We start from the raw sequence: 15,015 nt of genomic DNA, 5'->3' as shown, positions 1-15,015 counted from the left end.
TGTGATCTAGAGATACATTTTTGTTCCAAGGAGCTAAGATATTGAGGTTTATGTAAACATCTATATAACCAAAAGTTGTTGTGCTATGACACAAAATGGCTGCCGTGGTTAAACCAAGTAAAATAAAATGGTGGTTTCTTTTACAAGATATGACAAGTCCACGGATTTCATCCTTACTTGTGGGATTTAACCTCCTGTTACCAGGAAGTGGCAAAGAGCACCACAGCAGAGCTGTATATATAGCGCCTCCCTTCCCTCCCCCTCCAGTCATTCTCTTTGCCTGTGTTAGTGATAGGAAGAGGTAAAGTGAGGTGTTAGTTTAGATTCTTCAATCAAGAAGTTTTTTTATTTTAAAATGGTGCCAGTGAGTACTATTTATCTCAGGGAGAAAGCGTCAGTCTATACCTTCCCAAGAGGAGTGGAGACATTTTTATTTTTCTGCCCTGATGTTGATGATCTTAGCAAACCTTATCTAAGATCCATACTGGTTCCCACAGAGCAGCTGAAGGTAGTGTAAAGAAAAATCTTCAGTGTGGAGAACGATGTCATGCTACAAGCAGCATTGAGGTATGTTCAGTCATTTTGTTTCTGGGGAGACTTGATACATCAGAACAGGCTGACAATATCCCTAGCTGGGGAAGGGTAATCAGTATGCACTATAGGAAAATGGTGTACCTGGAATTCTGTGTTATTGTGATTATTATGTCACTTTAAATTATGTGGGCTGACGCTGGGAGATGCGGTTAGACTTTATACGGTGCTGACAAAGGCCCTATGGAGACAGGATATGTTTTGCACTGAGAGGCGCTTATTGCGCAGATTGTGTATGTTTTTGATAGATCATATGAGGAAATAGGGGGGTGCTAACTGTCTGGTAATATCAAGAAAGAAGCAAAAGAAAAAGTGACAGTGTACTAGCACTCTTGCAATTATCAATTAGAAATATGTAAAATGGCAAGGAGGGTCACCTTGAATCAGGTTAAAAAATAAAATATAACTTTTATTCTATCCAGTTAATATATACATATGAATGTAATATGTAAATATGTATAGATGAGTGTATGTGTCTTAAAACTTAGATTAAAATTGTATATAAGGGACAAATATCCACCAAAAACATATAATAATCTATAGTTCTGAGCCCCACACAGTTTCAATGCAAACTAACATTAGCTCAATTCTGCAGTAAGTTATCTACAAAGGGGATTGACCCCATCAACAAATTTAATTGAATAAATGCAGTGAAGAGCAGGAGTAAGCACCGGTCTGTGTGGGTGCCAGTAAGCCCAATTGTAGGCCCAAGCAAAAGCACAATAAATACAGCTATATAAGTGGATATAGTCCCCTAAACACGCGTGGTTTGATGCCTTAGAGTCTCTTAAGACTGAGACTCCTTTAGAGGATATTTTAGATAGAATTAGGTCTCTTAAACTGGCTAATTCTTTTATTACAGATGCCGCCTTTCAGATTGCCAAATTGGCAGCTAAGAATGCCGGATTTGCAATTTTAACGCGTAGAGCGTTATGGTTAAAATCATGGTCTGCTGATGTGTCATCTAAGTCAAAGCTTTTGGCTATTCCTTTCAAAGGAAAAACCCTATTCGGGCCTGACTTGAAAGAAATCATTTCTGACATTACGGGAGGTAAGGGTCATCTCCTACCTCAGGATAGAACTGCTAAACTGAGGGGTAAACAAAATAATTTTCATTCCTTTTGGAACTTTAAAGGAGTCCCCTCTTCTTCCTCTTCTTCCGCCAAACAGGAAGGGAATTTTGCTCAGGCCAAGTCCGTCTGGAGACAAAACCAGGCTTGGAACAAGGGTAAACAACCCAAGAAGCCCGCTGCTGCTACCAAGACAGCATGAAGGGGCGGCCCCCGATCCGGGATCGGATCTGGTAGGGGGCAGACTTTCTCGCTTTGCCCAGGCTTGGGTAAGAGATGTTAAGGATCCTTGGACACTGGAAATCGTGTCCCAAGGGTATCAACTGGAATTCAAAAATGCTCTCCCAAGGGGGAGGTTTCTTCTTTCACGATTGTCTGTAGACCAGATAAAAAGAGAGGCGTTCTTACGTTGTGTAAAAGACCTCTCTACTATGGGAGTAATTTGTCCCGTTCCAATTCGGGAACAGGGGCAGGGGTTTTACTCAAATCTTTTCGTGGTCCCCAAAAAAGAGGGCAAGTTTCAACCTATTTTAGATTTGAAAAGTCTAAACAAGTTTCTTAAAGTCCCATCCTTCAAGATGGAGACTATTCGAACAATTCTGCTATTGATCCAGGAGGGTCCAGATATGATTACCGTGGATTTGAAGGATGCGTATCTTCATATTCCTATCCACAAGGATCATCACCAGTTCCTAAGGTTTGCCTTTCTGGACAAACATTTTCAGTTTGTGGCTCTTCCCATGGCCACAGCACCCAGGATCTTCACAAAGGTTCTAGGGTCACTTCTGGCGGTTCTCAGGCCGCAGGGCATTGCAGTGACGCCTTATCTGGACGATATTCTAATCCAGGCGTCGTCTTACTATCTGGCAAAGTCTCATACAGACATGGTTCTGTCCTTTCTGAGGACTCAAGGGTGGAAGGTGAATCTAGAAAAGAGTTAATTCCACAGACAAGGGTTCCCTTCTTGGGAACTCTAATAGATTCCATATCTATGGAAATTTTCTTGACGAAGGTCAGAAAGTTAAAGATTCTGAAAACATGCCGAGCTCTTCAGTCCAATCCTCGGCCATCAGTGGCTCAGTGCATGGAGGTAATTGGATTGATGGTGGCGGCAATGGACATTCCGTTTACTCGTTTTAATCTCAGACCGCTACAACTGAGCATGCTGAGGCAGTGGAATGGAGATTATGCAAATTTGTCTCCTCAGATAGATCTGGATCAGGAGACAAGAGACTCTCTTCTTTGGTGGTTGTCGCCGGATCATCTGTCCCAAGGGACGTGCTGCCGCAGACCCTCATGGATGATAGTGACAACGGACGCCAGCCTACTGGGTTGGGGTGCAGTCTGAAATTCCCTGAAGGCTCAGGGTGTGTGGACTCAGTCGGAGTCTCTTCTTCCAATCAATATTCTGGAATTGAGAGCAATATTCAATGCGCTTCAGGCGTGGCCTCAGTTGGCTTCGGCCAATTTCATCCGCTTTCAGTCGGACAGCATCACAACTGTAGCTTACATCAATCATCAGGGAGGAACAAGGAGTTCCTTAGCGATGGCAGAAGTATCCAAGATAATTCAGTGGGCGGAGGCTCACTCTTGCTATCTGTCAGCAATTTACATCCCAGGAGTGGACAACTGGGAAGCGGACTTTTTAAGCAGACAGACGTTTCACCTGGGGGAGTGGGAACTCCATCCGGAGGTCTTTGCCACTCTGATCCTCAGATGGGGCAGACCGGAATTGGATCTGATGGCGTCTCGTCAGAATGCCAAGCTCCCAAGATATGGATTCAGGTCAAGGGATCCTCAGGCCGGACTGATAGATGCCTTGACAGTGCCTTGGTCGTTCAACCTAGCTTATGTGTTTCCACTGTTTGCTCTCTTTCCCCGGGTGACTTCTCGGGTCAAACAGGAGAGGGCTTCAGTAATTCTAATCTCGCCTGTGTGGCCTCGCAGGACTTGGTATGCCGATCTAGTGGACATGTCATCTCTGCTGCCGTGGAAGCTTCCATTGAGGCAGGACCTTCTCATTCAGGGACCCTCCCAAGATCTGAATCTAGTTTCTCTGCAACTGACTGCTTGGAGATTGAACACTTGATTTTATCTAAGCAGGGGTTCTCTGATTCGGTCATTGATACTTTGATTCAGGCACGTAAGCCTGTTACTAGAAAGATCTATCATTAGATATGGCGTAAATATCTTTATTGGTTCGGATCCAAGGGCTACTCATGGAGTAGAGTTAGGATTCCCAGGATTCTGTCTTTTCTCCAAGAAGGATTGGAGAAAGGGTTATCAGCAAGTTCATTAAAGGGACAAATCTCTGCTTTGTCAATTTTACTACATAAACGTTTGGCAGATGTTCCAGACGTTCAGTCTTTTTGTCAGGCTCTGACCAGAATCAAGCCTGTGTTTAGACCAATTGCTCCACCCTGGAGTTTGAATTTAGTTCTTAATGTTCTTCAAGGGGTTCCGTTTGAACCCATGCATTCCATAGATATTAAGTTGTTATCTTGGAAGGTTTTATTTTTGATTGCTATTTCTTCTGCTCGTAGAGTTTCTGAGCTTTCAGCGTTACAATGTGACTCGCCTTATCTTCCATTCTGATAAGGTGGTTTTACGTACCAAACCTGGTTTCCTTCCTAAGGTTGTTTCTAATAAGAATATTAATCAGGAAATTGTTGTTCCTTTTTTATGTCCTAGCCCTTCTTCTAAGAAGGAGCGTCTGTTGCATAACTTGGACGTGGTCCGTGCCCTGAAGTTTTACTTGCAGGCGACTAAGGAATTTCGTCAATCATCTTCATTATTTGTTGTTTTTTCTGGAAAGCGAAGGGGTCAGAAAGCTAAGGCTACCTCTCTTTCTTTTTGGCTGAAGAGTATCATCCGTCTGGCATATGAGACTGCGGGACAGCAGCCTCCTGAAAGAATTATGGCTCATTCTACTAGGGCTGTGGCTTCCTCATGGGCATTTAAAATGATGCTTCTGTTGAACAGATTTGCAAGGCTGGAACTTGGTCGTCTCTTCACATTTTTTCCAAATTTTACAAATTTGATACTTTTGCTTCTTCTGAAGCTGTTTTTGGGAGAAAGGTTCTTCAAGCAGTGGGGCCTTCAGTTTAGGTTCCTGTCTTGTCCCTCCCTTTCATCCGTGTCCTGTAGCTTTGGCATTGTATCCCACAAGTAAGGATGAAATCCGTGGACTCGTCATATCTTGTAAAAGAAAAGGAAATTTATGCTTACCTGGTAAATTTATTTCTTTTACGATATGACGAGTCCACGGCCCACCCTGTCATTTCTAAGACAGGTATGTACTTATTTTTATTAAACTTCAGTCACCTCTGCACCTTTGGCTTTTCCTTTCTCTTTCTAACTTTGGTCGAATGACTGGAGGGGGAAGGGAGGAGCTATATATACAGCTCTGCTGTGGTGCTCTTTGCCACTTCCTGCTAACAGGAGGTTAAATCCCACAAGTAAGGATGAAATCCGTGGACTCGTATCGTAAAAGAAATAAATTTATCAGGTAAGCATAAATTTCCTTTTTGCAATACCAACACACAGATGTAATCACTCAAAACATTTTAGCATATTTAAAATGGTCAAGCAACTCACTTTACAATAATTGGACCACTTGATATGGACTGACCCAATGATAAAATTCTCTCACATTAAAGCATTTTATTTTTCCACTTTTATGTCCCTTTAAACAGTTTACTTGATATATCCTTCATTTCGTTGTCTGTCTTTCCCTACTATTTTATGCCAAAGTGTATTTCTTTAATAATAATTTATTTTCTTCTCAGCACTGCCTCCGAAACTGTTTCAGGACACAGAGGACCAAGCAGTCAAGATGGGATCCTGTCCACTTCGTCGTGCCTGTTCCACAAGGTGCCAATGTGCATGTCACCAACATAGACCTGGCATGGTGTTGATTTGGATCCCAGAATCCTCTCTTCTTTTAGACCACAACACAGACATTTCAGACTCTTCAGATGATGGTGGAGTATTACAGAGAACAGTGTCTGTTGAGGATGATGGAGGGAAATGGGGGTCACGGCTTCTGAGAAATAGAATAGCAACGGGTTCCAGTTATCCAGTGAGGAGAAGGTCACAAGTTTATAGTTACCGAGAAGGTAAAGGGGAAGGGGGCGCTGGAGATGAGCGAGCCAGGAGTAGTGTGGTGTTAACATCTTACAAGTCTACAAGTGATGATAGCTTTAATGGGGAATTAACTGCTTCCAGCCCTGAAAAGTCAGATGGTAGCATAAATGTGAAGACTATGCGTTTTAAGTTTGACTCTTCTCCTGAAAGTTTGACTTATGCATCATCTAATGGGAAGGTAAAAGTCAACGGAGATATTGATTCTTCTTTGGATGTTGTACATTCAGAAAACCCATCATTTAATGCAAAGTTCAAAAATGAATCTACTAAGGAGTTTGTTTATTCTCAGTTACCATCAACAGGATGTTCAAATGGCAATGTCTCCTGTCCTGAGGATGTGTTGCATACATTTTTGCATACTAGGGACTCTTCTGTAACTAAAAATGACTCTGCACCAGCAATTCCTTTGTCTGAAACCCATCCTGACACGGGTTTAGGGTTGAATGGGGAGCTTCATCAGACTAATGTTATTCCATTTAAAAACTCAAAATCCACTGACACACATGTCCCTCCAGAACTTCCAAGTACTGAAGCCCCTCCTTTGAGGGCCTCACGAGAAGATGGACAAGTAGAAATGTATACAAAAGTTCGCAAACCAGCTCGTAGGAGTAAAGTACCACTCCAATCTTTGTCTGGAAGTGTTGAGCCACCTTCACAAGTGCCCCCTAAAGTACCCAGCAAACCACCTCGTGGGACAGCACCACCCCCTCCGCCATTTGTGAGAAAGGGGTCTTTGAAGTTATCTGGGAAAATGGAAGAGCAGAAGGCTAATAAAGGGTCATCCTTGCCTACTTGTGAGTTACACAGATCTAAAGAGTCAAGTATGGATTCTGATGAGTATAACGGTAAGTGATAAATAATTTAATGCTTGAATGCTGATATTATTAAACACAATTTACTTTATTTGCTGTATAGTTTAGCTTTAGTGCAATAGTATATTTTGGGAGGTTTTAATGTTCTATTTAAAATGAGTCAATATATATTAAAGTATAATTACAGCTTTTTTTTGTTCTGTGTTGATTTGTTTACATACACACATTATGGTTTGTACTTTAACTAAGTATCCAAGCTACTTTCCTAAAAATGCACCAAATGGAAAATAAATTTCCACTTGTATTCAGGATGGTTTATGTATTCTATGGGCAGGTTTACATTGCTAGCCAAAAATTGTTTTTAAAGGGACATTTTATTGTAACATGTAAATGTTCCGAAAAAATCCTTTTACTTGCTGGAGTGTAGGGCTGGGCGATATGGGGGAATCGCAATTAAAAAAACAAAAAAAAACGCAATTGCGATTTTATTAAAAATTACTATAACACCTTAATTTTTCAATAAAACGTTTATTTAACACTACAGAACCTTACTGTACATATTTCTCAATGTCCAATACACTCTTGGGGCATAAAAATACAAACCACAAAATAGTTAAAATAAAATTAGCTACCTGTGCTGTGGTTACATAGTAGAAACGTTTATTTAACACTACAGAATGTTACTGTACATGTTTCTCAATGTCCAATACCCTCTTGGAGCATAAAAATTAACACTTATAATTAGAGGGAACGTATAAAAATAAAAAAAACTTGTTGTGCACTGCACCACTGTGTACTACTACTGATGATTGATGATGTATCTTCTGGGAATCTACACTTGACTCAACTAAATTATATATTAACTAAATATAAATAATAAATATAATATTACATTTATCATCTATCTAGTAAGTAACTCTATATATCATTCATCCTCTATAATCTATCTACTAGATAGATGATAGAGATAAAGCAATACGTAGTAGATATTATTTATATATATTTCTCTTGTAAGATGTATCGAGTCCACGGATTCATCCATACTTATGGGATATTCTCCTTCCCAACAGGAAGTGGCAGAGAGAGCACCCACAGCAGAGCTGTCTATATAGCTCCTCCCTTAGCTCCGCCCCCCAATCATTCTCTCTGCCTGCTTACCTGCTAGGAAGGGCAAAGTGAATGTGGTGACAAAAATTTTAGTTTTTATTTTCTCAAGCAAAAGTTTGTTATTTTAAATGGTACCGGTGTGTACTATTTACTCTCTGGCAGAAAAGGGATGAAGATTTCTGCAAGGAGGATGATGATCTTAGCATTTTGTAACTAAGATCCACTGCTGTTTTCACAAGGGCTGAAGAGTACAGGAAAACTTCAGTTGGGGGAACAGTTTGCAGGCTAAACTGCATTAAGGTATGTTCAGTCTATTTTTTTCTAGACAGACTGTGTAGAAAAGGCTGGCAATATCCCCATGAGGGAAAGGTAAGCTGTATTCAGAGGAATCCAAGCTTGCATAAAGGGCTCATAGTTACTGGTGACACTAAAAGGAAAAAAACGTTTTGGTTTAATTACAAATAAGACGTTTTTTGAGGGACTTTAAGGGGTCTTTGTGGCTTGTTTAAGGGTTATTAACCCACATGGCTAGTTTAAGAAACACTGTGGTGTTTCTTTTAGGCCCCATAACATCGAGTGAGGTGGGAGGGGCCTATTTTCCTCAGTTGCACAGTTTATTTACCTCAGAAACATCCAGCTACTTCTCCAGAGATTCCTGCTGTATTTGAGGGCCGTAAAGAGGTTTTTTCCCCCACAAATCGTTCCTAAAGGGCAGGTAGGCGCCACAGCAGAGCTGTGGCAAGGTGCTCAACATTATTTTACCGGTTTTGACGTTTTTTCAATCCGGTTTTTACATTAAGGGGTTAATTGTTTATTTGCATAGTGGTGCAAAGTTACTAAGGCTTTATGATGCTACTGTAAAAATTTTGTTTTGTTTACTGCTTTTTTACACTGTTTTGCAGAGTTTGTGCAGCTTTTTTTTCTCTTAAAGGCACAGTACCGTTTTTGTTTAAAGTGTTTTTAACTTTGATTAAAGCGTTTTCCAAGCGTGTTTGTTTCATTACTAGCCTGTTTAACATGTCTGACACCAAGGAAAATCCTTGTTCTATGTGTTTAGAAGCCATTGTGGAACCCCCTCTTAGAATGTGTCCCACTTGCACTGATATGTCTATAAATTATAAAGAGCATATTTTAGCACTTAAAAATATTGCAATAGATGATTCTCAGTTAGAAGGAAATGAGGGTTTAGCATCTAGCTCTCCCCAAGTGTCACAACCAGTAACGCCCGCACAAGTGACGCCAAGTTCCTCTAATGCGTCGAATTCGTTTACTTTACAAGACATGGCCATAGTTATGAATAAAACCCTCACAGAGGTTTTCTCTAAACTGCCTGGTTTACAAGGAAAGCGTGACAGCTCTGGGTTAAGAACAAATGCTGAGCCGTCTGACGCTTTAGTAGCCGTATCCGATATACCCTCACACCCCAAGGCAGAACGTGCTGTGATCAGAGATGTCATCGCAGAAAATGCAGCACGTCTGCAGAAAGAATGTGACACCTGCAGGAACCGTTAGCTTTTTCACTTTGCAGCTCTGCTCCGCTTCAGGCTGTTCTCTTCAAACAGCCCTGTGCTCTGGCTGCAGTGAGTAAGTTTTCCTTAACACAGTGCATCTAGAACAAAGTGCTGTGTAAGCGAACAGTGAAATATGGAGTAGTGCATTTGTTGTTGACTACTGCCTCAGGGATTTTTTCACAAGGCATTTTAAAAAATTTATTAAAAATTGTTTGTTTTTTTCTTCTCTGCAGCTAATTTGCAATACAATTTTCAATTGCTGCACTATATTATAAAACTTGAAAAATCCCTTTATTTTCCAGTTAATCAACACATTGCAAATGAACTTGGGCTTTAGTGCAACTGCTTAATTATAAATATTTTTTTTTAATTTCAAAATGACCTGCAGAAATGTCACCAAAAAATCTCATTGCAGAAAGTGAAGAAAAGTTCTGCCTCTGGGCCCTCACAATGTTCTGAAGTAGGGGTAAGGGATTTGTTATCTGAGGGAGAGATTTCTGATTCAGGAAAGGCGCTCCCTCAGACAGATTCTGATATGACGGCCTTTAAATTTAAGCTTGAACACCTCCGCTTATTGCTCAAGGAGGTATTAGCTATTAGCTATTGTGACCCTATAGTGGTCCCAGAGAAATTGTGTAAAATGGACAGATACTTAGAGGTTCCTGTTTACACTGATGTTTTCCAGTCCCTAAGAGGATTGTGAATATTGTTACTAAGGAGTGGGATAGACCAGATATTCCGTTCGCTCCCCCTCCTGTTTTTAAGAAAATGTTTCCCATATCTGACACCATACAGGACTCGTGGTGTTCCTAACGTGGATGGAGCTATTTCTACTCTTGCTAAGCGTACAACTATACCTATCAAAGACAGTTGTGCTTTCAAAGATCCTATGGATAAAAAATTAGAGGATCTCCTAAAGAAAATTTTTATTCATCAAGGTTTTCTTCTCCAACCTATTGCATGCATTGTTCCTGTAATTACTGCAGCTGCTTTCTGGTTTGAGGCTCTAGATCAGGCTCTCCAGGTGGAGACTCCATTAGAGGATATTATGGATAGAATTAAGGCCCTTAAGTTGGCTAATTCTTTCATTACAGATGCCGCTTTCCAAATGGCTAAATTAGCGGCAAAGAATTCAGGTTTTGCCATTTTAGCACGCAGAGCGTTATGGCTTAAGTCCTCTGATGTGTCATCAAAATCTAAGTTGTTGAACATCCCTTTCAAAGGAAAGACCCTATTCGGGCCTGCACTGAAAGAAATTATTTCAGACATCACTGGAGGGACAGGCCATGCCCTCCCTCAGGATAAAACAAATATGATGAGGACCAAATAAAATAATTTTCGTTCCTTTCGGAACTTCAAAGGTCCCGCTTCAGCTTCCCCTGCAGCAAAGCAAGAGGGGAATTCTGTCTAATCCAAGTCAGTCTGGAGACCTAACCAGGCTTGGAACAAAGGTAAACAGGCCAAGAAGCCTGCTGCTGCCTCTAAGACAGCATGAAGAGGTAGCCCCCGATCCAGGACCGGATCTAGTAGGGGCAGACTCTCTCTCCGCTCAGGCTTGGGCAAGAGATGTTCACCATTCCTGGGCTTTAGAAATTGTGTCCCAAGGATATCTTCTGGACTTCAAAGACTCCATTTCTCAATTGTCTGCAAACCAGACAAAGAGAGAGGCGTTCTTACGCTGTGTAGAAGACCTACATACCATGGGAGTGATCCCCCCAGTTCCAAGAGCGGAACAAGGGCTAGGATTTTACTCCAACCTGTTTGTGGTTCCCAAAAAAGAGGCAACTTTCAGACCGATCTTGGATCTCAAAATTCTAAACAAATTCCTCAGAGTACCATCTTTCAAGATGGAGACTATTCGGACTATTCTTCCTCTGATCCAGGAGGGTCAATATAGGACTACCGTGGATTTAAAGGATGCGTATCTACACATCCCTATTCACAGAGATCATCATCAATTCCTCAGATTCTCTTTTCTGGACAGGCATTACCAGTTTGTGGCCCTTCCTTTCGGGTTGGCCACGGCTCCCAGAATTTTCACAAAGGTGCTAGGGTCCCTTTTGGCGGTTCTAAGACCACGGTGTATAGCAGTGGCGCCTTATCTAGAGAACATCTTAATCCAGGCATCGACTTTCCAGCTAGCCAAGTCTCACACGGACATCGTGTTGGCTTTTCTGAGATCTCACGGATGGAAGGTGAACATAAAAAAAGAGTTCTCTCGTCCCTCTCACAAGAGTTTCCTTCCTAGGGACTCTGATAGACTCGGTAGAAATGAAAATATTTCTGACGGAGTTCAGAAAATCAAAACTTTTAATCACTTGCCGAGCTCTTCATTCCATTCCTCGGTCATCAGTGGCTCAGTGTATGGAGGTAATCGAACTCATGGTAGCGGCAATGGACATAGTTCCTTATGCCCGCCTACACCTCAGACCACTGCAACTATGCATGCTCAACCAGTGGAATGGGGATTATGCAGATTTATCTCCTCAACTGCATCTGGACCAAGAGACCAGAGATTCTCTTCTCTGGTGGTTGTCTCAGGACCACCTGTCTCAGGGAATGTGTTTCCACAGTCCAGAGTGGCTCATAGTAACGACAGATGCCAGCCTGCTAGGCTGGGGTGCAGTCTGGAAATCCCTGAAAGCACAGGGCTTATGGTCTCGGGAGCAATCTCTCCTCCCGATAAACATTCTAGAACTAAGAGTGATATTCAATGCGCTTCAGGCATGGCCTCAGCTAGCTGCGGCCAAATTCATCAGATTTCAGTCGGACAACATCACGACTGTAGCCTATATCAATCATCAAGGAGGAACACGGAGTTCTCTAGCGATGATGGAGGTAACCAAAATAATCCGATGGGCGGAGGATCACTCTTGCCATCTCTCAGCAATCCATATCCCAGGGGTAGAGAACTGGGAGGCGGAATTTCCCAGACTTTTCATCCGGGGGAGTGGGAGCTCCATCCGGAGGTATTTGCCCAGCTGACTCAGTTATGGGGCACACCAGAATTGGATTGGATGGCGTCCCGACAGAACGCCAAACTTCCTTGTTACGGGTCCAGGTCCCGGGATCCACAGGCGGTACTGAGAGATGCTCTAGCAGTGCCCTGGTCCTTCAATCTGGCTTATGTATTTACACCGTTTCCTCTCCTCCCACGTCTGGTTGCCAGAATCAAGCTGGAGAGAGCTTCGGTGATTCTGATAGCGCCTGCGTGGCCACGCAGGACTTGGTATGCTGACCTGGTGGACATGTCATCTGTTCCACCGTGGACTCTGCCAATGAGGCAGGACCTTCTAATCCAAGGTCCATTCAAGCATCCAAATCTAATTTCTTTGCGTCTGACTGCTTGGAGATTGAACGCCTGATTCTATCAAAGCGTGGTTTCTCTGAGTCGGTCATTGATACCCTGATTCAGGCTAGAAAGCCTTTCACCAGGAAAATCTATCATAAGATTTGGCGCAGATATCTTTGTTGGTGTGAATCCAAGGGTTACTCATGGAGTAAGATTAGGATTCCTAGAATTTTGTCCTTTCTCCAAGAAGGATTGGAGAAGGGATTGTCAGCTACTTCCTTAAAAGGACAAATATCTGCTTTGTCTATTCTTTTACACAAACGTCTGGCAGATGTCCCAGACGTTCAAGTGTTTAGTCAGGCCTTGGTCAGGATCAAGCCTGTATTTAAACCTGTTGCTCCACCATGGAGCCTAAACTTGGTTCTTAATGTTCTTCAAGGGGTACCGTTTGAACCTATGCATTCCATAGATATTAAGCTTCTATCTTGGAAAGTTTTTTGTTTTTAGTAGCTATCTCTTCGGCTCGAAGAGTTTCTGAGTTATCTGCTTTACAGTGTGACTCACCTTACCTTGTTTTCCATGCAGATAAGGTGGTTTTGCGTATCAAACCTGGGTTTCTTCCTAAGGTTGTTTCTAATAGGAATATCAATCAGGAGATTGTTGTTCCTTCTCTGTGTCCTAATCCTTCATCAAAGAAGGAACGTCTGTTGCACAATCTTGATGTGGTTTGTGCTTTAAAGTTCTACTTACAAGCAACTAAAGATTTCCGTCAAACATCTTCATTGTTTGTTGTTTATTCTGGTAAACGGAGAGGTCAAAAGGCTATGGCTACCTCTTTCCTTTTGGCTGAAAAGCATCATCCGTTTGGCCTATGAGACTGCTGGCCAGCAGCCTCCTGAAATAATTACTGCTCATTCTACTAGGGCAGTGGCTTCCACATGGGCATTTAATAATGAGGTTTCTGTTGAACAGATTTGTAAGGCGGCGACTTGGTCTTCACTTCATACTTTTTCCAAATTTTACAAATTTGATACTTTTGCTTCTTCGGAGGCTATTTTTTGGGAGAAAGGTTCTACAAGCAGTGGTGCCTTCCGTTTAAGGTACCTGTCTTGTCCCTCCCTTCATCTGTATCCTAAAGCTTTGGTATTGGTATCCCATAAATATGGATGAATCCGTGGACTCGATACATCTTACAAGAGAAAACAGAATTTATGCTTACCTGATAAATTTCTTTCTCTTGTGATGTATTGAGTCCACGGCCCACCCTGTCTGTTTAAGACAGGTAGTATATTTTTATTTTAAAAACTTCAGTCACCACTGCACCCTATAGTTTCTCCTTTTTCTTCCTAGCCTTCGGTCGAATGACTGTGGGGCGGAGCTAAGGGAGGAGCTATATAGACAGCTCTGCTGTGGGTGCTCTCTCTGCCACTTCCTGTTGGGAAGGAGAATATCCCATAAGTATGGATGAATCCGTGGACTCGATACATCACAAGAGAGAGAAATTTATCAGGTAAGCATAAATTCTGTTTTTGTTAACATTGTTGAATATATTATATTTTACAATTCACTTCACAGTACATCCTACAAGCAACCCTTAATGAACATTTATAAATAAAATATATTGTATTATTGTAATATGTAATCAAACTCAATGTTAAGCGTCACAGAAGTTAAAAAAAAAAAAATCACTAAGGCACTTAAGTTTTTTTTTTTTTTTTTTTTTTAACTTTATTGCTCACATCTCTGAGCTGTCCCACCGCCACACCACCACCACAACACTCCCAGATGACTCCCACACACTCTTCAATCTCTTCCAAAATGGTAGTTTCGCGGGCATTCTCAGGTCCGCCCACGGCCACACACTGGTCCGCCTCTCATCCTCCCTCTCCGCCTCAGTTTTCATGACGATCTGAATATTTTTATTTATTTTTTTTAAATTGTGTACTCTCGCGGTTTTAAAACCTGCGGCGATTAATCACTGTTTAAAACTGCATCCGCGATTAATCGTGCAGCCCTACTGGAGTGTATATATCTTTTCTATAACCAATAATGTTAATTGTAAACTATTTAATAAACAAGGGACAGCAACATAAATCTGCCTTCCAGTGGTGGGTCAGCCAATTCAAGAGGGTGTTCCTTCAGCAACTTTATATACCTTGATCTCTTGTCAGCTGCTTGCCCTCATCGTACATTGTCTCTTTAAGATACAAAAGACAATAAGGTGTCTCATGGTGTAGCATTTTAACAGCAATAGAAAATGGGTATTAAATATAAAAACTCCTATTTAGAAAAGCACATTTATGTGCTTTAAATGCCTTCCGGGACCTCTGAACTGCCCAACAAGCTCTTCTCAGGTAAGCAGGAACTCCTTTCTTCAGCAACCAGATATTTCTCCTGGTAGATGCTTTGAAGGAAATCTGAGTGGGGCAAGTGGCACCCCACCACACATCAAATGAGACAGGAAGGAAGTGGTATGCGATTAAGTA

The 15,015-nt window shown here is 41.7% G+C and overlaps 1 protein-coding gene across 1 annotated transcript in view; it reads left to right on the top strand.

Moving 5' to 3' along the window:
• The window catches only part of LOC128664756 (rho guanine nucleotide exchange factor 15-like), a 243,905-nt gene that overhangs the window by 85,593 nt on the left and 143,297 nt on the right, over positions 1-15,015 (top strand). Inside the window, exon 3 of the mRNA XM_053719564.1 lies at positions 5,450-6,652. Coding sequence (XP_053575539.1) covers positions 5,450-6,652 — 1,203 coding nt within the window. The remainder of the gene's footprint in view (positions 1-5,449; positions 6,653-15,015) is intronic.

Source organism: Bombina bombina, chromosome 6 (genome assembly GCF_027579735.1).
Source record: "Bombina bombina isolate aBomBom1 chromosome 6, aBomBom1.pri, whole genome shotgun sequence".
Taxonomy (NCBI): domain Eukaryota; kingdom Metazoa; phylum Chordata; class Amphibia; order Anura; family Bombinatoridae; genus Bombina; species Bombina bombina.
Note: the sequence above shows the minus strand (reverse complement) of the source record. Positions and strands in the feature narration are given on the sequence as shown.